Below are 25,927 nucleotides of genomic sequence, written 5' to 3'. Positions count from 1 at the left end.
CTGTCACTTAATTCAAATCGCGATATGGACTAGTGTATGTGAAAACTGAAATGCAAAAAGACCGTTTTAATATGAATCCGATATGTTCCGTTTGCCTAGCTGTATGTATGCATGGCGGAGACGAGCTTTTACTACACGCATACTGAAACACACGTGACGCTCCCGGTAATTTTTGGCATTTTCATCTAACATGAACAAATAAACTCAATCTCCCAAACTGCTGTGAGTGTCACTTTTACCGTTTCATTTGAGAAAACTAGCATCATATCATACTGTATGACACAGAAACTTCATGGCAACCTGTCAAAATAAAAGTACGGTGTAACATGTAATGGGCTGGGTAGATGTTGACGTTAAAAAACACACAATCTAATAGGTAGAAAAAATAATTTCATTGTTAGTTAGTTAGTAAACACAAGTACATCTAATTGAACATAATTTATTTTCATCAACAAATTATCATAGAACAGCTTTATGAGCTTTATGATCCATTCTCAAAGACTTACTTTTAGTCATTATTTGGGTAGCACACATATTCTGAATGCCTTCAGCAGAATTCAAATTAGCCATTTTAATCTAGATTAATCTAGATTAATTCCAAGATTTAATCTAGATTAATCTAGATTAAAAAATTAATCTATGCCCACCCCTATATATATATATATATATATATATATATATATATATATATATATATATATATATAATTTTGTGTAGGCTGTTACAATATAAGGTCATATTCAGAAATCAATAAACAGAAACCAAATCGCGTTGATACATGAAGTGAAGTAAACCGAAACCAAATCGCGTTGATACATGAAGTGAAGTAAACAGTATAGAAACCTAGCCAGAAAGAAATGCTAATTTTGAAGAAAAATGTCAGACATATTTAGAGGCTTTGCATCTGAAATCTTCGTATATATAACAGTTAGCGCGCACCCTCGAGTCTGACTGGACAAGAGACTTTCTGTCAGGATTTCACCTGCGTGTTTTAGGCGAGCTGTCAGTCAGTGGAGTTTCATTTTTACGCCACAAGATGGAGGCAAGAGACTATCTTTGAGTAAGTCTTTAAACCGTTCATTCAACTACACCTTCAAAGACGCTTATTTATTCAAAGAGAGACGTAATGAAACGAGATAGGGCCGATTGCAGAACAGCAGAACCATACGTCACAGCAGTCACACGGCAGCAGCGCCACGGCAGCAGGCTCAGACTGTAGTGGGCGGAGTCTCCATCTGAGATCGAAAGTGGGTGAAAATAATGATCAACTTATAGACCTTTTTCCTGAGTAAAGGATGAGCGCCGCCATTACGAATTCTAACGTCAGATTGAATGCTTTTCTGTTCCGGTCTCCACATAGATATATATACGTATATATATATCTATGGGTCTCCATAGGAACCACTGATCTATATAATGACTGGATTGCTCATTGCGTTCTAAACTGCCGTTAGGCAGTGAAGCCACCATAAGTGTTCGATCCGCCATCTTACTATTCCCTACCGACAGAGTGCGCCATTGAGTTTGCATGTAAACCACTGAGCTAAAATCACCCGATTTGAAGCGTTTCATTCACACAGCATTAGTTTTTAGGATATGTGTATGTAAATAAATTATACTTAAGATGTTATCTGGAATGTTTATCATGGTCTTTTCGCGCTGGATAAGCAATATATATTGAAATCGTTTAGGTGGGTGTGTCAGCTGCGCATTTGCAGACACAGGTGAGTTAACTGATCCAATACGAAAATATATTTATTTATTTATTTACCTAATTATGCAGGAAACAATAAACAAAACCATGTATATGGTATTAGTAACCTATCTGATAATAAGCAGAGGGAATTCCCGACAATAAACAAATAACTGTTTGCATGCTTAGGACGTTTGTGTTGTGAAAATGTACAGTGAGACTTCAGATATAAAAACGCTGACTTGTTATGTGATGTTTTCTCAATGAAATCGTATAATTTCCTTTTTATTCAATGGAATGTATGCGAATAGTAGGGAATACTAATATGGCTGCGCGGTGGCTTCACTTTTATGACGTCATGAGCTATCCAGTTCTCTATTATAGATCAGTGATAGGAACCCATTCAAATAGCCTCCATCTGTTTTTAATGTAGCTAACTTCCGCTGCTTCGTGTCATCTACACACTCATTAAAGTGAGGCACTGACAAATTACGGTCATTGCGACATTGCCAAGTGATGGCGCTATGGAGTCATGTGCTTTTTAAAAACATTTTAATAGGTTTAACATTAGTTTATTAGCTCGGAATATACCCTAATTTGACTAGAAACAATGCAGACCGGAAATGCAAAGCATTCTTTCAGTTAAGAGTCGGACTTACTTCCGCGTTCAGGAAAAACGTCTATATTTTTCCATATATTTTTAAACAGTATAAACTGAGTACAAAGCTCAAACAAAAAACAAAACTTGAACAATAGAATGTTTTTATTTAGTTAAACTATATTTTTTACCTAATCATTTCAGTATTAACCAATTTTTCATTGTACATAATACCATGTACTATACACTATACCCATCACAAACTGGATTTTCCAAAAAAAATATTACAAAATCAAACAAAACATATAGCACAGAAGGCACACATTTAACAACAATAATAACCACACATTACTCGCCTAACTAAATTAGTTTAAACCTAAAATAAATCAAAACTCTTTAAACATGCAATTAATCCAGAGGCATGATTTGTTCACACACTCATTAAGGAAATGTCCATATCATCCTTAAATTCAAAGTGAAACATGAAGGGCTCTTTGGCCAGCAGACTCTCATCATTTGTTTCTGCCATTATAAAAGTTCATTATGTTGCTGCACATGAAATATAATGCGAATAACATTAAAAAATATATATATTTTTATAAGGTTACACACTGATTATTTATAACTTAAACCCCATTTTTCTACCCATCCGTTGGTCGCGCATATACGCCATGTTTGTAGTTTTTTACACTTTTTATGCGTATTTGTAGTTCTAATCAAATCCTCGTTCAACACTCAATGTGCTGTGGGCAATATAATAGCCGTTAGAGTGCGCATTAATCCGTACTTCGAATTCTAAAGGTAAATTGTAGTAGACCGTCCGGAAATCTTTGGAATACTTTTTAGGACATACCAATTCTATTTTCGAATACTATTTAGGACGGATATTTTGTGGGACCTGATTGGGCTGCAGCAGGAGACTCCGCCCATACCGTCTGAGCCTGCTGCCGTGGCGCTGCTGCCGTGTGACTGCTGTGACGTATGGTTCTGCTGTTCTGCAATCAGTCATTATTGGATGAAACACGAAGTTTAAATCATTTTAACTTTAATCCCCACTTTTAAAGGCTCAGCTGACCAGCAGAGCATCGATGTTAAGACAGAGATTTCACTTTCGTTGGACATGACAAGCTAGTTTCACATACATGCCTGACTCGGTCTGAAAGACAGACACAGGTAATCGCACAAGCTCAGTCGATCTCTCTCATTCGCTGTCTGTTTAGGCTTGTTAAATGCATATCTACTGAGCCTCATAATAAACACATTATGTTATCATTACTAACTTATTACTAATTTAATATTCAGCACACAGGCATTAAGTGAGAAGGGCAAATCCTTAGGAAAAAAGAAAACAGGCAAATATCGCGGTTGCTGCGGTTGTTACATTCCTCTGCGGTTATGCACGTCAATAGCGCGGTTATCGCGACAGCCCTATGAGTCGCATAGAAGGCGTCATCGTCTTGCTGCTCCCTCCCCGTTCTGTGATTGGTTCCCTGTCTGAGGTGAAAATTTGGTCCATGGTTTCCATGCTACCTTCCAGCGTGAATAAAATCGCGCTGCGCGGAAGGCAGCATGGGGACACCCAGGCTAACGTGGCACTAAAACGCTGCCATATTCTAATATACTTATTTTTTGCTTATGAAACTATTATCATCATCAATGCTGAAAGAATCTGCTTAATATTTTTTAAAATGGCATTTATTAAAAAAAGATTCTAACTTTATAATTTCATTCAATCATTCATTCATGGGATTTAAACCTTTTTAGGGTTATTTATATGTTTTTCTTTATAATCTTTAATTAAAATTTACATTTTAAGTTACAACTTTCATTTTCAGCTGGCATCTGCTGTAATCTGATATATAAAGAGCAATTTAGCTTGATCCAGTTAGTTTCTGAAGAATAAAATCAAGACATGATCGATGACACAAGTCAAAACTAAATATTTGGAATAAGAAATATCCTGTTTCATTGTATTCATTGTATACAGTATTGTACAATATGGATGTAAAATGGTTTGCAAATGCTGTTTTTGTACTCAAACTACCCAAGGTTTACCCTGATTCATTGTGTCTTCACAGGTAAGGTGTTGAACACGGATCTGCGTCATTACCTCAGCCTGCAGTTCCAGAAAGGCTCTTTGGACCATAAGCTTCAGCAGGTGATCAGAGATAACCTGTACCTGCGGACTATTCCCTGTGAGTACCACACACATTCACAAATCTGACCTCGCTCAGATCCTCACATCTCATTAAATGTGTGAGCGCAGGTCACACTCTGCACTAAGATGATTCTACCTTGACACTGGCCGCTCAGACAGTAATTATGGTGTCAGTAACACATCTTCAGTCCGTAATTTCAAAGGGTGGTATGATGATACTGTGAACTCTTTTGACTCTTTAGAGTCAGCACTGTAGCTGTGTATGATATCGCTCCTGGTTTTTCATATAGTGCACTGTGTGATGAATAGTAGATGAAATTATTATAGGCAGTCACCACTTCTGGGCTCTTCAGTCAAGCACCTTTTAATGATCACATTGAGCAGTATTGCAGTTCTGATGATCTGTTATCCAGTAGATAATGTAATATTGTTTGTTTTAAAGGGATAGTTCACCAGAAAACAAAAATTCTGCCAATAATTACTCAACCTCATGCCATTCTAAGACCTTTGTTCATCTTCGGGAAAACACAAATTAAGATATTTTTGATGAAATCCGAGAGATTTCTGACCCTGCATAGACAGCAACGCAACAAGTCACCTTTCTTTATGTAGTGCTTTTAACAATAGAGGTTGTGTCAAAGCATCTTTACAGTATTAAATAGCAAAATAGTGTGTCAATAATGCAAAAGGACAACAGTCAATTTTCAGTTTAAGGCAGTTTATCATTGAATTCAGTGATGACATTATCCAGCTCAGTTCAATTCAACAGTATCTGTGCAATCAAGTCGACGATATTGCTGAAAATGAAGTACATACCACATTCATTCATTTACGTTTATGTGTATGTTTCACAAAACTTCAATTTTATTCTAAGTTTTAATTTGTGGTTTAATAACAGGTTGTGTAAAATACATCCTGACATGTTAACACTTCTGAGAATTGTGGCATATACTGTACAAAGTACAAAATAATCCAGACTTAGGTTTGTCTTATTTGTTCCTTAAATACACTTTCAAATACATGAGTTATGAGTGTTGCATGGTTTTTGTTATTAGATAAATTTGATAATGTAATTATTCTATAAATTGTATCGCTTATAAAAAAGAAAAAAGCTAATTGGGGCTTTTTCATCTCAATTATCTTTCAGTACAATACAATACTTTCGCAGTTGTGAGTTCTCACATTTTTAACCTTTTTCTCACAACTGTGAGATATAAACTTACAATTCTGAGAAATTAAGTCAGAATTGAGAAATATGAAAAATTGAAACTCGCAAATCTGACCTTTTGTCTGAAAATTGTGACAAACTCCCAAGTTGGAGACATAAACGTGCAATTCTGAGAATGTAGTCTTTTATCCACTCAAAACTGAACTTTATAACTCGCAATTGTGAGTTTATATCTAACAATTCTGAGAAAAAAGTCAACATTTTGAGAAAAAAATTCACAATTGTGAGATACAAACTCACACTTACAAAATTGCAAATTGTTTTTATCTTGCAATTCTGACTTTTTTGGCAATTGTGAGTTTATATCATGCAATTCTAAGTAAACAATTCTAAATTGTGAGTTTATATCTCAGATTTCTGACTTTATTTCTCACAATTGTGAGTTTATATCACACAATTCTGAGTAGAAAGTCTGAATTGTGAGTTTATATCTCACAATTCTGACTTTCTTCCTCGAGTCGCAATTGTAAGTTATATCTTGCAATTTTGACTTCATAAATCGCGATTGTGAGTTTATATCACACAATTTTGATAAAAAAAGTCAGAACTGTGAGTTTATATCTAGCAATTCTGACTTTATAACTCACAATTGTGAGTTTATATCATGCAATTCTGAGAAAAAAAAAACATATAATTGTGAGTATATATCTCGCAATTCTGGGTTTATATCACGCAATCCTGAGAAAAAGGCCAGAATTGTGAGTTTAAATAAACCTTTTAGGGTTATTTATAGGTTTTTCTTTATAATCTTTCTTTAAAATGTACATTTGAAGTTACAACTTTCATTTTCAGCTGCCATCTGTTCTAATTTGAGTTTATATCATGCAATTCTATAAAACAAAGTCAGAATTATGAGTTTATATCACGCAATTCTGAGTAAAAAAGTCTGAATTGTGGGTTTATATCTCACAATTCTGACTTTATTTCTCGCAATTGTGAGTTTATATCACACAATTCTGAGAAAAAGTCAGAAATGTGACTTTATTTCTCGCAATTCTGACTTAATTTCTTGCAATTGAGTTTATATGACGCAATTCTGAGTAAAAAAGTCTGAATTGTGAGTTTATATCATGCAATTCTGAGTAAAAAAGTCTGAATTGTGAGTTTATATCTTGCCAATTTGACTTCATAAATCGTGATTGTAAGATTATATCACACAATTTTGTGAAAAAGTCAGAATTGTGAGTTTATATCAGCAATTCTGAGTAAAAAAGTCTGAATTGTGAGTTTATATCACGCAATTCTGAGTAAAAAAGTCTGAATTGTGAGTTTATATCACGCAATTCTGAGTAAAAAAGTCTGAATTGTGAGTTTATATCACAATTCTGAGTAAAAAAGTCTGAATTGTGAGTTTATATCACGCAATTCTGAGTAAAAAAGTCTGAATTGTGAGTTTATATAACACAATTCTGAGTAAAAAAGTCTGAATTGTGAGTTTATATCACGCAATTCTGAGTAAAAAAGTCTGAATTGTGAGTTTATATCACACAATTCTGAGTAAAAAAGTCTGAATTGTGAGTTTATATCACACAATTCTGAGTAAAAAAGTCTGAATTGTGAGTTTATATCACGCAATTCTGAGTAAAAAAGTCTGAATTGTGAGTTTATATCACACAATTCTGAGTAAAAAAGTCTGAATTGTGAGTTTATATCACACAATTCTGAGTAAAAAAGTCTGAATTGTGAGTTTATATCACGCAATTCTGAGTAAAAAAGTCTGAATTGTGAGTTTATATCACACAATTCTGAGTAAAAAAGTCTGAATTGTGAGTTTATATCACACAATTCTGAGTAAAAAAGTCTGAATTGTGAGTTTATATCACACAATTCTGACTTTATTCCTTGAGTCGCAATTGTAAGTTTATATCTTGCAAATTTGACTTCATAAATCGTGATTGTAAGTTTATATCACACAATTTTGTGAAAAAGTCAGAATTGTGAGTTTATATCACGCAATTCTGAGTAAAAAAGTCAGAATTGTGAGTTTATATCACGCAATTCTGAGTAAAAAAGTCTGAATTGTGAGTTTATATCATGCAATTCTGAGTAAAAAAGTCTGAATTGTGAGTTTATATCTCACAATTCTGACTTTATTCCTTGAGTCGCAATTGTAAGTTTATATCTTGCAAATTTGACTTCATAAATCGTGATTGTAAGTTTATATCACACAATTTTGTGAAAAAGTCAGAATTGTGAGTTTATATCACGCAATTCTGAGTAAAAAAGTCAGAATTGTGAGTTTATATCACGCAATTCTGAGTAAAAAAGTCTGAATTGTGAGTTTATATCATGCAATTCTGAGTAAAAAAGTCTGAATTGTAAGTTTATATCTTGCAAATTTGACTTCATAAATCGTGATTGTAAGTTTATATCACACAATTTTGTGAAAAAGTCAGAATTGTGAGTTTATATCAAGCAATTTTGACTTTATTTCTCACAATTCTGGGTTTATGTCACCCAATTCTAAGAAAAAGGGCAGAATTGTGAGTTATATCTCACAGTTGTGAATTAATAACTCGCTATTGCGAGTTTATATTTCTCAATTTTGAGGAAAAAAAATCTGAATTGCAAGTTTGTTTCACAGAAAAATTTGCAATAACCTTTTTTATTCAGAGGTGGAAACAGGCTTTCATAGAAATCCAAATAATCTTTGTAAAAATATAGTTACCCTTGTATACTAAACAAAGCTGGAAATGGGGTGTTTCAATCCCATGTTACTTTTTGCCCATTTTCAGCTACATTTAAATGAAGGTCTAATCTAAGACAGCTCTTAAGAACCCAGAAGTGCTGCTGCCAGCTCAGAGTGCTAATTTGTATGCAGTAATTTCATCTAAAGGGAATGTTGAACGAGTAAGTAAACTCAACATGTGTTTTCTGGGGTTATTCACATGCTCTTCCTCTCCATTCTGCCCTCACCTGGTGAAACAGACTCTTCACGCAGCTCATGCAGCTGAGAGTCATGAGTCACAGCGTTCCTCTATTCTTAAGGCCCGTTTACACCAATGACGATGACTATAATAATAACTGTAATGCTCATTGTATTTCTTTCTTTAATAATAGAGAATTCCACACCACAACTATAACAAAAACAACAACACAGAATAACAATGTCATTGAAATCACTTTCAGAATTTACTGAAGAGCTTGAGTGTTTAGAGAGACAGAAGATGCTAAAATAGTTACCATTATAGTAATTGTTCTTGGTGTGAACGGGTCTTTATGCCTGCTATAACAAGCAGATGCCGGAGGCTGCTGATGCCCGCTTGAGGACAGTTATTCATTCTTTCTCTCTCTCCCTGTTTCTTTTGTGCCAATTTCAGTTTCCATACTTCCAGTGTCTGCACTGTTTGAGCTAATGTCACATAATCGTGATCGATTAAACCTGTTGAGTAATGTACAATTACTTGCCAGTAATGGCTCAGCAATTTCTTGGCAACAGTTTTCAGTTACAGACCGTCTGGAACAGGCAACCATCTTTTTTCTTAACAACATCAATGCCAACAAACCAGTACGTAATCATGAAATGTGTTTTGCTCTTTTGTTGTGCAGAATACAGTATGTGGTCTGGCCACAAACCAGTGAATTAGTGAAACATATGCCTTAATTACTTGCACATCTTCAATTAGTCTTTTTTTTCTCTAGGGCTGTGGTGTAATCTTTTAATTAGTGCAGTTTGTTAAAGCACGTATCTGCATTAATATGGCTCATAGTTATGGTTAGAGATTTAAAATAAAATACCATTTTATTGCTTATTAAAAATTAAAAAAGGTAATTGTGACTTTTTATCTCACAATTCTGACTTTTTTTCTCGCAATTGTGAGTTTACATCTCGCATTTGACTTTTTTTTTCTCAGAATTGTGAAATTGAGAGATATGAAAAAAACACATTTTGCACTCAAAATTGGACTTTATAATTCACAATTGTAAGTTTATATCTCACAATTCTATGAAAAAATATGGCTCATAGTAAAAAAGGAAATTGCGACTTTTTAGCTGACAATTCAGATTTTTTTTCTTGCAATTGTGAGTACATCTCTCATTTGAAATTTTTTTTCAGAATTGTGAGATATAAACTCGCAATTCTGAGAAATTAAGCCAGAATTGAGAGATATGTACTCGCAAATTTGCTTTTTGTCAGAATTACGAAGTATAAACTTGCAAATCTGACTTTTTCCTCGCAATTTTGAGTTTACATCTTGCATTTGGCTTTTTTCTCTGAATTGTGAAATATAAACCCGCAATTCTGAGAAATTAAGTCAGAATTGAATAACGCTATATAAACTTGCAAATCTGACTTTTTTCTTAAAATTGTGTGATATACAGAAACTCGCAATTCTGCGATAAACAGTAGTCAACATCTGAAGTGGATCAAAAAAAGTTCAAAGTTGTCCTAAGACAAGAATGGGTATTTTTTTCATTGTAGGACAACTTTGATGAAAGGTTTTGATCCACTCCAAATGTTAACTACTGTAAACGGTTTAAATTCTGAAAACCAAATATTTTTTCCACTCAAAACTGGGCTTAACTCACAATTGCAAGTTTATATCTCACAGTTCTGAGAAAAAAAGTCACAATTGCAAGAAAAAGTCACAATTGTGAGATACAAACTCGCATCTACAAAAAAGAAGTCCAAATCGAGTTTTTATCTCATAATGTATTTGTGAGTTTATATCACACAATTCTGAGAAAAAAAGTCAGAAACCCAACTGAAGATATTTTAAAAATGGTGTGGATCTACAGCTGTTTTGGACGCCTTTGATTTTCAATGGACATTTCATGGACAAAAACAGTTGAAATGCTCTTCAGATGATCTTCTCTTGTGGACCACACAAAGAAATCCCAGAACCATAAAAAAAACAGAATATCACACACTTGGGAATAGGATTTTATGATTTTAATCACCTAGCAACCACATTGCAACAGCCAAACTGTGTCGTGTCAGAAAGCTATGCACCAGCAAGCACTATTCACAGTTTTTTTTTCCCCCAGTAAATGTAAAAATCTAGTCTCAGTCTGTTAATTTAGAGATGTGATGTAGTTCGTGCTGTTTTCATTAAGTGAGTCCTGCACCTGGCATGTGGCTTTTTGTAATTTGCGATTTTAATGGACACCAGGCCTGAGCAGATGTTTCGTTTGCTGTGGCTTAGGATTGCATGAGACATGGACTCAGTGTGTGGGCCCACCTGGAACCTCTAATGTCATTCTCATCTATTGTCCTTGTTACGGGCTATTCAGGCCCATGACTCAACACACAGTCCTCCATTCACACTTTATCCGTCCACTGTAATCATCAGCATTGGGCTGAGAGCCAGATGATGGACAGGTCTAATTATATTTAATAGCACCGGTAGTAGCTGTAATGTCAGAATGAACTGTCATAGTTCATCTTCCAGGCTTCAGTCAAGTAAAATAATCAAATAATGATTTAATTGTATGTTATTAATCACGGTAAAGGTGAAGGACAGTGAGGAGGAGTATTGCCATTTAATTGAAGTCAATGTTTAATAATACATTGAAAATGCTTTAAAGAGAGAGTTCACCCGAAATTAAAATTATTTGAAAATCATTTACTCACTGTATGTTGTTCCAAACCTGTATGGCTTTTTATCTTCTGTGGAACACAAAAGATTATGATATGAAAAATATATTTTTGGTTCATGCAATGGGGTCCAATGTTGTTTGTCCAATTCTCGTGTTCCACATACAGTTGGATAGGGATAGTTCACCCCAAAATGTTGTCATTATTTACTTACCCTCATGTCGTTCCAAATCCGTAAGACCGTTGTTCATCTTTGGAACACAAATTAAGATATTTTTGATGAAATCTGAGAGCTTTCTGACCCTGCATAGACTGCAAAGTACGTACCACGTTTAAGGCCCAGAAAGGTAGTAAGGATATTGTTAAAATAGTCCATGTGACATCAGTGGTTCAACCATATTGTTATGACACTACAAGAATACTTTTTGTGCGCAATGAAATCAAAAACAACTGTATTCAACAATTTCTTCTCCTCTGTGACACACATTCACGAAAGTACCATGATGTGTGTATGAATGTGCATCGGAGACTACCGCGGAAGAGAAGAATTTGTTAAATAAAGTCATTATTTTTGTTGTCTTATTTTTTGTTTTATTATGCAGTTTTAAGCCCCTTTTACTTTTTTTTTTTTTTTCAATCATTAGGATAATGATGGAGAAGTTCACTTCCAGAACAAAAATTGACAGATAATGTACTCACCCCCTTGCCATCCAAGATTGTTCATGTGTTTTTTTCTTCTGTCATAAAGAAATAATGTTTTTAGAGGAAAACATTTCAGGATTTTTCTCCATATAATAGACTTCTATGGTGCCCCAAGTTTGAACTTACAAAATGCAGTTTAAATGCGGCTTCAAACCATCCCAAATGTGGTTGTAAACAATTCCATCCAAGTAAGAGGGATCTCATCTAGCGAAACGGTGGGTTATTTATTTATTTTTTATTTCAATTTATATACTCTTTAATCTCAAACGCTTATCTTGTCTTGCTCTGCCTGAACTCAGTTTTTTTCTGGTTCAAGACCATTAGGGTATGTCGAAAAACTCAATTTTCTCCCAAAAAAGGTAAAACAGCGATGTAAAACGTTTTTTGAAGTTGAGGGAGAAAATGTGATAGGAGATTTTTGACATACCCCAACTGTCTTGAACCGGTGCAGACAGAGCAAGACAAAATGAGCGTTCGAGATTAAAATGTATGTAAATTGTAAAAAAACAAACAAAAAAAAAACGATCGTTTCGCTAGATAAGACCCTGCTACCTCGGCTGGGATCATTTACAACCCCATTTGGGATCGTTTGAAGCCGCATCTAAACTGCATTTTGGAAGTTCAAGCTCAGGGCACCATAGAAGTCCACTATATGGAGAAAAATCCTGAAATGTTTTCCTCAAAAAGAAACATAAGTTATTTACGGCTGAAAAAAGAAAGACATGAACATCTTGGATGGCAAGGGGGTGAGTAAATCTGTAATATCTGAAAATTTTTGCTCTGGAAGTGAACTTCTCCTGAAAGTAAAGGTCATGTTCCATGAAGATATTTTGTAAATTTCCTACAGTAAATATATCAAAACTTAAGATTTGATTCGTAATATGCATTGCTAAGAACTTATTTTGGACAAATGTAATTGTGATTTTCTCAATATTTTGATTTCTCAAGATTCCAGAATAGTTGTATCTCCAAATATTGCTGTCCCCTAACAAACCATACATCTTATTGATTCAGCTTTCAGACGATGTATAAATCTCAGTTTTAAATAAACTGACCCTTTTGACTGGTTTTGTGGTCCATGCACACATATAGAACTGAATCAGTCTTGATGATTCATTACCAGAACCAGCTCAAAAGAAAGATTCGTTCACTGATCCAACTCTCTCACTTACTCACTATAACTGATTTCTCAAGTTGGTACTTTATCGATTACAGTTCACTAAGGAAAAAGATCAGTGATTTGTCTATCTAGGCTTCAGAAGACCAATTCTAAGCTTTTTCAAGGTTATTTTTTTAAGCTTAACAAATGTGATCACTATGAAATGTGGTCTGAAATTGATTCCATCATGAAGCGCTGACTGCGCTGTCCGTCATACACTTCCAATCTAAAAACTTCGGAAATAGAACTATTGCACGTCTCTCTGGACACGGGGACAGAAAAGTCATTAAAGCCATGTCCTTCAAAAAAAAAAAGGGGGGAAAAAAGAACGCCTGGAGTCCAAATTGCCACATAATCTTTGAAGCTCGACTGAAGCCTCCATCTCCCTCCCTCCTGCTGGCATTAATATCCGTTATAGCTCAACGGTAACCCCTCTCTGCCTCATCCACAGATATAAAAAAATGAATGCAGAAATAAAAAAGTGCCGTAGGTGGTCAATCTTAAAGGATTTCGTTTTTTAATTTTTTTTTTTTTTTTCTTTTTTTTTTTACACTGGTGCAGATTTAAGACTTCAAACTTTTCCAGAGTTTGTTAAGGGATCTTGCAGCTGACCAGGGGTACATAATGAGGTTTGAATAGAATTCATCCCCTCTTTGATTTCACAAAATAAACACGACATTTCGTATGATATAAAAATACTTTTGCTTTCAGAATTCATATGTGAAACACTAACTTCCATTTTTAGAAAGATTTGGTGCTTCAAAGCACTCTTTGAAGAGAGAGAGAATTGTTTTAGGGTCAGTCTTTTCTTTGTGACGCTTTGAGGAGTGCAGGGTTGAGCGGCATCGTGCTGGGGTGGATGGTAAGGTGCTTAAGCAGCTGGCGGTGTTTCATATAGCTTGTGCAAACTGCAGAGCTAATTGTTTGTTTATCCTCCTCCAGCACAGAAACTGGCATCTGGGCTCTCGCCCCACAGTAGCTGCTGTGCGACTGTCAAGTTTGACAAACTTTAGTGATGAAGCAAGCACAGTGTAAACTGTAGTTGCGATCGAAAAAGAGACACTACAGCAGAATATCAGGATGCGGATGATTCATTGTGTTCTCTCTTGTACAGAGGACAACAATAAAGGCTCGCAAATGTTGTCTTTTGTTTAAAGGGGTCATCCGGTGCCACATGCACTTTTACAAGCAGTTTGAACTGAAATGTGTGTTGGGAGTGTTTGTACACAACCACCCTAGAATGACAAAGATCCACCCAGTAGTTTCCTTTTAATTTAGTAAAATAATTTGCCTCTTCTCATATCGAGCCGTTCTCAGATGCCTGTTTTTTGTGTTTTGCCGAACTTCTTTGCGGGTGTCATCTTGTTTCGGTTCCAACTCCGGTTTTTAAATTAAATTTTCAATGGATAGGGTTGTACAGTGTCTTCAAAGCCATGTCCCCCCAAACTATACTACTATACCCCAATTGTTGTCTAGGCAACACCCCGTGTGCTATGTAATGACACGCCCCACAGAACTGAAGGGCGGGGTGAGCAGAGGTTAATATCTTTTAAAGGGCCAGGTACTGATATCGCTTGCTGAGAACAGAGGCATTTTTTACCAGGTAAAATTAGTGGGTTTTTTTACACTACCATAGAGAATTTTTAATCAAAGTATATTACAAATGTTTCATTTCTACCCTAAAGCATCATATTAACTTGTGGAAAATGGGCATCGGATGACCCCTTTAAGGAAAGACTGTTTGCAGTTCCTTTTACAGCAGAGAAAATGAGGTCAGAGATCAACACTCAAAATATTGTAAAGAAAATGCCTGCTTGTTGAAATCCTTTATATTTATTTTAATAATTTAGTGAATTGTAGGTATGTTTGTAGTCATTCTGTTCAAAAGTTTTCACCCCTGGCTTATGATGCATTGTTTTTTTCTTTTGGACCATCAATGAGAGTTTGAACCTTCTGTGATAGTTGCAAATGAGTCCCTCATTTGTCTTCAGTGTAAAAAAAAAATGGATTTCAAAATCATACAGTCATTGTTGGAAAAAGTTCAAATACACAAAAATGCTGAAAAAACAGATAATCTGCGGGACCTGAATGATCTTTCTGAAGAACAGCTGGTAGTTTAATGGACAAGCAAGGGACTTATGAACAACTGTCACTAAACAAAAAAATACAGCTGTGGATCATTCAGGTAACAACACGGTATTACGAATTATGAATGAAAACTTTTGAACAGGGTAATTTTTATGAATTCAACTATTATTTTCTCTTGTGGACTATATGTAAACGTCTTTTATGGGAAATATCTTATTCAGGTCAGTACTAAAAAAAAAACAAATAGCATGCATTTTGTATAACACCTCTTATTTTGGTCAAATAATTAACATTTTGCAGATTCTGTACAGTGTACAGTGCCTTGCAAAAGTATTCATACCCCTTCATTATTTTCACCTTTTTTTGGTTGCAGCATCATGTTAAACTGCTTTAAATTACTTTTTCTTCCACATCAATCTACATCTCGTACACCATAATGACAAAGCACAAAAAAGGTTTGTAACAACTTTGCAAATTTCTTAGAAATAAAAAACTGAAAAGGTGCTGTTGCATAAGTATTCATACCCTTTTCTGGGACACTCAAAATTTAGCTCAGGAGCTTTCATATTGCTTCTAGAGGTTACTACACTTCGAGTTAAACTGTGGCAAATTCATTTGAATGAGTATGATTTAGAAAGGCACACACCTCTCAGAAAAGGTCTAACTGCTGAAAATGCATATCAGAGCAAAAACCAAGTCCTGAGGTCAAGATAACTGCCTGTAGAGCTCAGTGACAGACTTGCATTAAGGCAATGATCTAGGGAAGAGTTCAGAAAAAAAAAATCTGCTGCATTGAAGGTTCACAGAAGCATTATCCATGATGGAAGATGATTGAAACAACTAGGACTCTAGAAAATGTCTGCCAGCCCCCATCCAAGCTGACAGAGCTTGAGAGGTGAAAAGGTGAGGCAAAGAATGGCAGGTAATTACCAAATGCAGATGTGCAAAGCTTGTCACATCATACTCAAAAAGACTTGAGGCTGTAAAGGTGCTTCAACAGTGTACTGAGTTAAGGGTATGAATACTTATGCAATGTACTTATTTCAGTGTTTTATTTTTAATACATTTGTAAAATTTGCAAATCTGTTTTTTGTCTGGTAATTATTATGGTGTATGGAGTGTAAATTGATGTGGGGAAAAACTAATTTAAAGCTGTTTAACATAATGCTGCAACAAAACAAAATGTGAAAAAATGAAGGGGTATGAATATTTTTGCAAGGCACTGTATGTAAACTTTTGACTTCAAATCTATATGTGTCACTTTCCTCTAACAAAAACTTAAAAATACGTTCATCGTTGTAGTATTACCTTTACACAAAAAGAGATTTTTTCCTCTAATAATTTGTCACTCATTGTTCTGTTTTCTTTTGGCAGGTACCACGAGGCAGCCTCGCGAAGGGGAGGTTCCAGGAGTGGACTATAATTTCATCAGCGTGGGGGAGTTTCGTGTGCTGGAGGAGAGCGGCCTGCTACTGGAAAGTGGAACATACGATGGTACGAAACTGTGTAGGAGCTCTGAGAGTCAAGGATCATTTCTTGTGGGCATGTTTTACAGATACTTGTTGAGAACACAATCTAAATTAGATATATTGGCAGAAGGAACTACTAGTGTGTGCAAGATGCTTGGATGTGAGAAAGGGTAATGCATTCTGCATCTTGTTTTCTATTTGCTGTGCATGAGATCAACACATAAGCTGACATGACAGTCTAAAGTGTTTATGCAACATATAAGACCAATCACAATTTATTATGCTAGTGCTGCAAAGCTCAACTTTATATGTGACCCTGGACCACAAAACCAGTCTTATGTAGCACGGGTATATTTGTAGCATTAGCCAACACTACATTGTATGGGTCGAAAATGATCGATTCATCACGATTGTTTTATGCCAAAAATCATTAGGATATTAGGTAAAGATCATATTCCATGAAACTATTTTGTAAATTTCCTACCGTAAATCTAAATTTTTTGATTAGTAATATGCACTGCTAAGAACTGCATTTGGACAACTTTAAGGGTGATTTTCTAAATATTTGTCTCTTTTTGCACCCTCAGATTCCAGATTTTCAAATAGTTGTATTTCGACCAAATATTGTCCAATCCTAACAAACCATACATCAATGGAAAGCATATATGATGCATAAATCTTATGACTGTTTTGTTGTCCAGTGTCACATATAAATAAGAGGCGACTCAATGTGGCAACAACCAAAGGAAGTGAAGACATTGAAGTTCACTTGTTGGATTTAGAGGTCAAATTGATAAACCTACCAGCAACTAACCAACATCTCAGAAATTTCCTTTAACTTTATATTTAACTTTATGGTATTAAATGACATTTCACCCAAAAATGAATATTTACTGACAAGTCGTCATTTACCCATGTCCTCGAAACCGATATGATTTTCTTTCTTCTGTGGAAAACAAAAGATATTTTCAAAAATCTCTGCTTTTTTTAGCCTGTACAGTTAAAGTCAATGGGGTCCTCTGTTGTTTTGGACCCCATTGACCTTCATTGAACAAACAAAAATAGTTCAAAAAAGAAAATATTGGCAGAAAAAAGCAAGCCGTGCAGGTTTAGACTGAAGTGAGGGTAAATAAACAATGACAGAATATTAATTTAAAGGGATAGTTCACCCAAAGATAAAAATTCTGTCATTAATTACTCACCCTCATGTCCTTCCAAACCCGTAAGACCTTAAGATAGTTTTGTTGAAATCTAAGAGTTTCTAACCCTGCATAGACAGCAACAACATCTGGAACGTTCAAGGCCCAAAAAAAGAGTAAGGACATGGTTAAAATAGTCCATTAGGGTTGGGTCGATGGACGATGCCATCGTCCATCACCGATGGCCAGCATCGCGATCCTCTGCCGCGAAAAACACACACATAATCACATATAGCCAAATGAAATGAATGCTTTCAATTTCCGCATCTTTACTTATTTTATTATTAGTATTAAGGAAATAATAACAAGGAAGTCGTTATCGATCACAATACAAATTACAGTGAACTCCAAACGAATTACACAAACTAGTTCGTTTACATTAATAAATGAGGCATACAAAAACAATTTTTTTTCCATCGAAACACGAACGTACAGTACAAAGCCTAGTATACATTATAAATAACAGTGTATCATTCAAATACATTGGGAATATGGAAACACTTGGATTTGTGCCGAATTACAGAGGTACGTGAGCCCAACGCCTGCTATTTTTAGTTTCGCTTTGTTTTGGTTTCTTAACTTTATATATTTTGTTTCATTCCTGTTCTGTTCTGAATACAGTTACATTTAAATGATTCGTTTTGGAGTCAGGGTAACTAACTTATAGCTATGTTTATAGTGTTTATAATGTTAATACATAATAATATTTCGCTTGATTTGGTATTATTTCTGATATTCCACTTTCTCTCTAAACATTCCGCTGCTCGTTAAATGCGTTTGGAGAGAGTGGGTTAAGCAGTAAGCAATCAATGAGAGCGATTTCGAACTTAAAGCTGATTGGTTGAAAATATGTTAACGACCAACACTAGGGGTGTAACGGTACGCTAAAATTGTATTCGGTTCGGTACAGTGTCTTGGAGAGCTCGGTTCGGTTCATTTTCGGTACAAAAAAATAAGAACTTACAAAATCTTTATTTTGAAAAGCTGCCAATACACAATAGAATTCTTGCATAAAATAAATAAAAGCCACACATTTGGGTGATATTTTACATAATTTTTTAAGGCTCTGAAATGAAGCGGTTGCAATAAATGATGTTATTATTATACAAATTAAGAGTGGCGATTCATGTTACATTTGCATATTGTATTTTATGAATGAAAGTAAAACTGGCGAGGTGAATCTCTTTCTTGTTTTATTTAATGTTATCACAGGATAGTTAAATATAGGCTGTGTGTGGGGAAAAAAGTGCGTGAAATAAGACCACAAAAATCCGTTAATGTGTTAACGGTCTAAACATATACATTTGGACTATATTTTTTTAGATACATACGTTTATATGTATTTAAATTTGAAAGTAAAATAAATAACAATATTTATTTATGTTAAATCATAATCTGCGTGACCCTGCTGTTGATTTGCTTTGATGACGTTCCAGGGCATTCCAAATGAGCGATTATTGTCAGCGAAGTCCACTTCAACGGATATACCGTGCTAAGGGAGTAGGGAGCAGTGAACACTGCGTAGGGACCCTGTCGATCGGAACGCACCCAAAGAGTATTTGCGCACCTTAACCAAAGTCCTTTTGGTCTTTGCCTTAACTTTGCGTGTGTTACTGTGCGTCACTCATTAGCGTCCGTGCGGAAACTCGCCTAGGAACATTGTTCCGCTGCGCTTAATATCACGCTAATAATACATTTACATTATTTAATGAAAATAATATACCGAAACGGTACGCAAGTGGACCGAACCGAACAGGCCGTACCGAAACGGTTCAATACATCCCCGTGAACCGTTACACCCCTAACCAACACACATCCTCCAGATTAGGGCTGGGCAATTTGGCTTAGAATCAAAATCTCGATTAATTGAACATTTTAACCCGATTACGATTAATGAACGATTATTTTATTTATTAATAAAATTATATTTAATTATATTTATATAATATTTATTTTTTTGCCCTCATAGTTCACTGACAAGTTTTGTACAGTAAATATGCTCACATATTACAAGTGAGAGATTTTTGGATGAAGGGTGCATTACTTGATTTTAAAATAATTGAAGGAAACACACTATCTACGATCTATGATTATTAATTGAACATCAGTGTTGAACAACTGAAATTAAAGCAAGCATTGCTTAAAACGAAAAGTAACATTTTTCTTAAATTAGTGAAAATAAATAACTTGCACTATTGGAAACAAAATAAATAATTTTCAATGTTTTTCATGTTAAAAGTAGAAAATAAGCAGTATCTCCTCTAAATAAAATTACCCTTGTATATCCTGTAAATACTTTTTACTGTATAAATACTGTTTAAGCTCTCCATCGACATGTCGGCGGAATAACGGAACGGAGCGCTTGTGTTTTTTAAAGGGAAAGTAATTGAAATAATCTTCCTGGAAAAATTTTAACGATTATAGGTTCTGAATGTCGATTTCGATTATTTTTCGATTAATCGCCCAGCCCTACTCCAGATACATCTATATAAACCCGCGCTTGCTCTGTCTCGTATGCACGCACGCACTGTCACGATCTAATGCACTTGTTAATGCCGGATCTTTAAAAACAAATACCGCAACGCAAAAATTCAAAATCTGACATTTTCCGTAACAGGATCCGGCTCAAATTAAGCACTGGTGGAAACGGTATACAATTAAGTAATTTGTTATGAATTCATTATTTAACAACAACCATCCCTCACCCCCGCCCCCCGCCCCCTGACGACGATGCCATCGTCCATCGCAATGTTTCACATTAGACATCGTACGATGCCAAATTGGTCGACATCGCCCAACCCTATAGTCCATGTAACATCAGTGGTTCAACCCTAATTTTACGAAGCTACTCAAAGAAACCAAAAATAACGACTTTATTCAACAATTTTGTGCAGTCTTCATCGCACGTTCATGAAAGTACCAACGTATGTGTTAATTTGGTTTTCTTTGTGCATAAAAAGTTACATGGACTATTTTAATGATGTCCTTACTACCTTTCTAGGCCTTGAACATGTCAGTTGCATTGCTGTCTATAGAGGGTCAGAAAGCTTTTGGACTTTATCAAAAATATATCTTAATTTGTGTTCTGAGAATGAACAAAGGTCTAAGAGTTTGTAACGGCATGAGGGTCAGTAATTGTGAACTATCCCTTTAAGGCTAAAAATGATCTACAAAACAAAGTTAGGATGGAGCCTGTATAGCTTTCGAGCTGAATTAATTGCAGATGAAAAAGAAGAAAGTGGAATCTCAATACAAGCTTTGTAACTAGGTCATCTCAGTTGATGTTGAACATTGGTTTGCTTCACTTTTAAAGTATTGCTTTCAAAGTCTGTAGATTACCGTAGCGAAAAATTAATGTGGGCTACATTACTGTGTAGTTGCAGCATCGGTTGCTGACTCACCATGTTTTTATGTTAATTAAGGAAGACAAGTGTGCTGGATGTTTGCACTGCATACTCTTTTGTTTGGCATATACCTCCTCTGCTGACTTGAAATAGTTCAGCGCAGAGGGCGTTCACCTTGCGTGATTCATAGCGTCTCTGTAACATGCCTAAAGGATCTCAAGGTCTGAGTTATTATTGTCGCAGCCTCAAAGCCAGTGAGTTCCTCACCGATAAACCCAATAAATGCTTGGCAAAGTCCTAGCCTTTGGCCGTGTGGGAAGGAGGTGGGTTTGGTTAATGATCCCTCGATGAGTCACTAAGTGCCCTTTTTTTTAATGGGAAGGTTGCGTTGTAGTTTCCAGGGTGTAGAAGTAAATCTGTCCGACGTGGATGTCACAGTGGGTGACTTTTACTGGGGCCTTTCCATCTACATGAAATATCTTGACTCTTGGGATTTTAGCTTGAAGGATAATTTCACACTCACCAATTCTGGTTAGTGATTTCTTGTCTTCCCGTGACATCTGGCAAGAAAGTCGCTACATGCTGCACAAGGATTTGATGCCTGAAACCAGCATGATTTATTGAGCCCATAAATGTTGAGACAAGTGGACTTGTTTGTAGTTCAGCTCAGAATATGCTTCCCATGTACCTGTTGGACAATTTATTCATTTGTTGGTCTGTTGTGTTACTCCTTTTTTGAACTGTAGATTTAGGATATCATACAATATAATATAATTAATATAACATAATATGTCATCAAGCTTTTTAATGTCCTTTACAATGGCATTCAACATACACAAGTTTTCTAAACTTGTATAAATTGTGACCCTGGACCACAAAACCAGTCGTAAGGGTCAATTTTTTTTAATTGAGATTTATACATCATCTGAAAGCTGAATAAATAAGCTTTCTATTAATTTTTAATTATGATAGGACAATATTTGGCCAAGATACACTATTTGAAAAGCTGTTACTACAAATATACACGTGCTACCTAAGACTGATTTTGTGGTCCAGGGTCGCAATTTAGGGCCATGCTGAAGAGCGCACTCCAAGCTAAAGATAATGTTGTCTGTATGCAGTAGAGAGCAATTTTGTTTCTCCTGAGTTGAGTTTTGCCGTTTTCAGGCCAAGGAAATAATTGAGCGGTTTTTCAACATGCCCGGAGCATGATGTAATCAATGGTAACTGGTTATGCCCGAGTTTTATGGTGTAAACTCTGTGTCCTGTTTGAATGCTTCACTGGGTCGACGTCTTACAAAAGTGATTAAAAATAATGAGAACTTGAATTTGAATCCCTTGAGGGAAGTCTCCTGCGTGTGTCCTTGCCTTTCTAATGATTGCTTCAATGTCGAATATTGAAGGACGGCCACCTCAGAGTGACACAGGTAGACAATGTTTATAAAGCAAAACACGTCCACCCACAATTCCGTGAGAATTGAGTGATGACGACAGTTACGGCAATCACCCTTTCTCTCTGGCATGTTCCTGGAGGGATCATTTAGATCAGTGGTTCTCAACCTTTTTGACTCCAAAGCTCTAGGACTTTCCAGTTGTTCAAGATTTAATGGATAAGGATTTATGGTTGGAATTGTTTGAGCTTAGCATAACCTGAAGATTGCAAATTCATTACAAAAGTACTCATGGAGTTATGTGTCTTAGCACTGTGTGGACACAACCACCCTACAATGATACAAATCCATAAACTCCTTTTTTAATCTCCAAAAAACCTAAACAGTCTCAATTATCAAGCTGTTTTGACCACAATTGCAGATGGACTGTCCCGTATTAGCATATTTCTCCCCTCAGCCAGTTGTACGCTGTCCTCCTTTTTCTCTGTGCTCGAGCAGCTCTAGCGACAACAATATGTCGTAAAAATTCAGGTGTTTTGTATTTTAGATGTAAAATGTGAACATACCAGTCTTCATTTTCTCCCGACATCAGAGCCACTGAGAACGCTTTTGTTTTTGATGGTAATGTGCAACAGAATACACAAAAAAATGGAAGAGAGGGGCAGGGTGAGCAGTAGCTCATTATCATTTAAAGAGTCATGCACCGAAACAGCTCGCTGTGAACAGAGCTGTTTTTGACAAGGTCAAAAAGGTGTTGTTTTACAAAACAATTGAGGAATTTTAACCAAAGTGTGTTAGACATTTCATGAAGACCCTAAAAAATCTTACTAACTTGTGGAAAATGGGCATCCTGTTGTACAGGTACATGGGAAGAATTTACTGCTTGTAATATTATATTTATTTTAGTGCTTGTTTTGTTATTTTAAATCATTTTAGTCATCTTGAGGACCCTTCGGCCATTTCCTGAGGAACTCTGGTTGAAAACCACTGATCTAGATCCCTCCTCAGGATGAGTTTATCTCTAATGATGTCCATAGAAATGCTTGAGAGCCCTTCTCATCTCTGAACGAGTGCAAGTGGCCTCTTCTGTTTGTGTTGATGCAGAATCAAGAGCATTGAACCAACAGCATCCCCACTGCCCACAACAATATCCCCGACATCCCACAATAGGATCCAAAAGGCTTTTGGCGATACGGTTTTCCATCTGTCCATACTTGAGCAGTCTGCTCAGTGTCCCACATGAAGAAACAGGGCTTTGAAGTGCATTTCCCAAATGAGACAAACTTTTCTTTCAGCATATTACATTGTAAAACTGAAAGCTGACCACAAACCAAAGCATCTAGCATTGTACATCATATTTGGGGTTCTTGCTTTAGTGCACACTGAAAATTCTGTGCAGAAAATGCTTAGATGCTGACTAAACTGCAGGTTTTGATTTGTATTTCTGGTGCAGTGATGTTTAAATTTCACTGCAACTTGGCCCAAGAGGGTAAAGGTTATAAATGAGTCAACTCGCATTTCATTTAGGTTTAAGGGTGTGAGACTGTGTGTGGGTACATGAGAGAAAGTAAACATCATTCAGGGAAAATTTCAGTGGCAAGTCTGTATTTGTTGCGCTCGTTGATCGTCATGGGTGAATTGTCATCCTCCATCAGTTCATCGGGGACGCGGGAGCCGGCACGGTGTTATTTATTTGACATGAAACACTCAAATGTTAAATAACTACCTGCTATCAGCCCGTCTCTCTTTCCTCCTGTATGCCATTCAGCGTGCAGTGGTGAAAGGAAGATGGTTTCAAATCATCACATTTTCTCTGACAGCGCCTAGCCGTCTCCCACAGATTAATGCTAACAAATATCATCACAGACCCCGGTGGACGACCCTCCCTCCTCCTTGCTGTGTTTTTTTGTGGCCGTTAATCAAGGATGACGCAGTGCGCTGTTTATGAGCGATCCATCATGCTGTGGCCACTGTTCGACAGGGGACCCTAGAGGCTGTGACATGGCATGATTATGGCCATGATTTGATTACACTTTCTACTGTGCTCCGTGCTCAGGTATAATCAAGACATTTCCGGAAAAACACGTAGGACTCCGTCGTTAATTGTAACCTTTAAAGGAGACCTATTATGCCCCTTTTTACAATATGTAATATAAGTCTCAGGTGTCCCCAGAATGCGTCTGTGTTTCAGTTCAAAATACCCCATAGATAATTTATTATGTTATTTTGAAAATACCTATTTTCAGTAAAAGCTCTGCCTTTACAGCTGAGATACTTAAAAAAACATCTGTCTGGTTTTGATTATCATGTCTATCGCACTGAAATCACGCGTTTTAGTGTAGTTTAAACTTCTGATATAGGGTTTTCTGTGCGCACACATCCGAGAAATGTGCACAGAAAGCAGCATGTGAGTACTAAACTAAGTTCTCTTTCATGTCTTATTGCGCTTAAACTATCAAATACACACAAGTTTATGTTGAAAACACACAGGAGTTATAAAAACAGTCGGTTATGTTTGTGAAGGTAAACAGCTGGGAAAGAAATCACATGTTTATATTAGATCTGTGTGGCAGCAGCGTGGCATTATACAGTAAATAAATTAATAAATCCACTGCGCTCTTGTCTCCTCTGAAGCTGGGACTCTAAATAGTGTTCTGTGTTCATCTGTGCATGCTTTGCTCTAAGTTTTGCCATGGTGTTAGAACTGGTACACCATTGTCGGTTGCGAAAACAAAATGGCAACACTGTGGGTGGAGACGTGCAGATTAAGGGCGGTCATATTATAATAAGATCCACTTTCTATGTTACGTTTTGTCCTTTTTACATTTCCTGGGTTTTTGTAGATGCACTGGGGACCCGATTATAGCACTTAAACATAGAAAAAGTCCTATTTTCATAATATGTCAACTTTAATGTTATAGTAATGTGTCAGTAATAGGCTTCCTTTTATAGTTTAAAGCATTAGCTGGGATAGATTTTGCATAAGTGTGTTCTTTAAGTGCGTTTTGGAGACTTCAGTTATTCCAGTCACACAGATTTCTATGCATTTATGAAATCTGGAAAGGACACTCAGCAGAACTGTTTGGAGTAAGCAGGTTTATTTCATGCATGGCCTAGCGCCTGTTGATGGAGATGATAACGGCTGTTACAGAGCACACTTCTGTTAAAGCACTGTCCATCTGCTGTGCAGCCACGTGAAGTCCACGGCAAGTGATTGGAGGATAGTTATTATGTTGCAGGCTCGAGAGATAACATGTTTCCATTAAATACAGTAGGGTCCAAAAGTCTGAGCCAATATTGAAGATCTGTGATTCAGAGTCTAATTTAAACTTGAAATAAGCTGGAACTTTTAGGGTTTT

At 36.0% G+C, this 25,927-nt stretch overlaps 1 protein-coding gene across 1 annotated transcript in view; it reads left to right on the top strand.

The window, feature by feature from the left end:
• Positions 1-25,927, top strand: part of LOC141290580 (membrane-associated guanylate kinase, WW and PDZ domain-containing protein 3-like) — a 169,092-nt gene that overhangs the window by 77,965 nt on the left and 65,200 nt on the right. Inside the window, exons 2-3 of the mRNA XM_073822698.1 lie at positions 4,370-4,486; positions 16,540-16,659. Coding sequence (XP_073678799.1) covers positions 4,370-4,486; positions 16,540-16,659 — 237 coding nt within the window. The remainder of the gene's footprint in view (positions 1-4,369; positions 4,487-16,539; positions 16,660-25,927) is intronic.

The sequence above is a fragment of the Garra rufa genome, chromosome 18 (assembly GCF_049309525.1).
Source record: "Garra rufa chromosome 18, GarRuf1.0, whole genome shotgun sequence".
Classification (NCBI taxonomy): Eukaryota; Metazoa; Chordata; class Actinopteri; order Cypriniformes; family Cyprinidae; genus Garra; species Garra rufa.
This window is presented reverse-complemented; position numbering and strand designations above follow the sequence as displayed.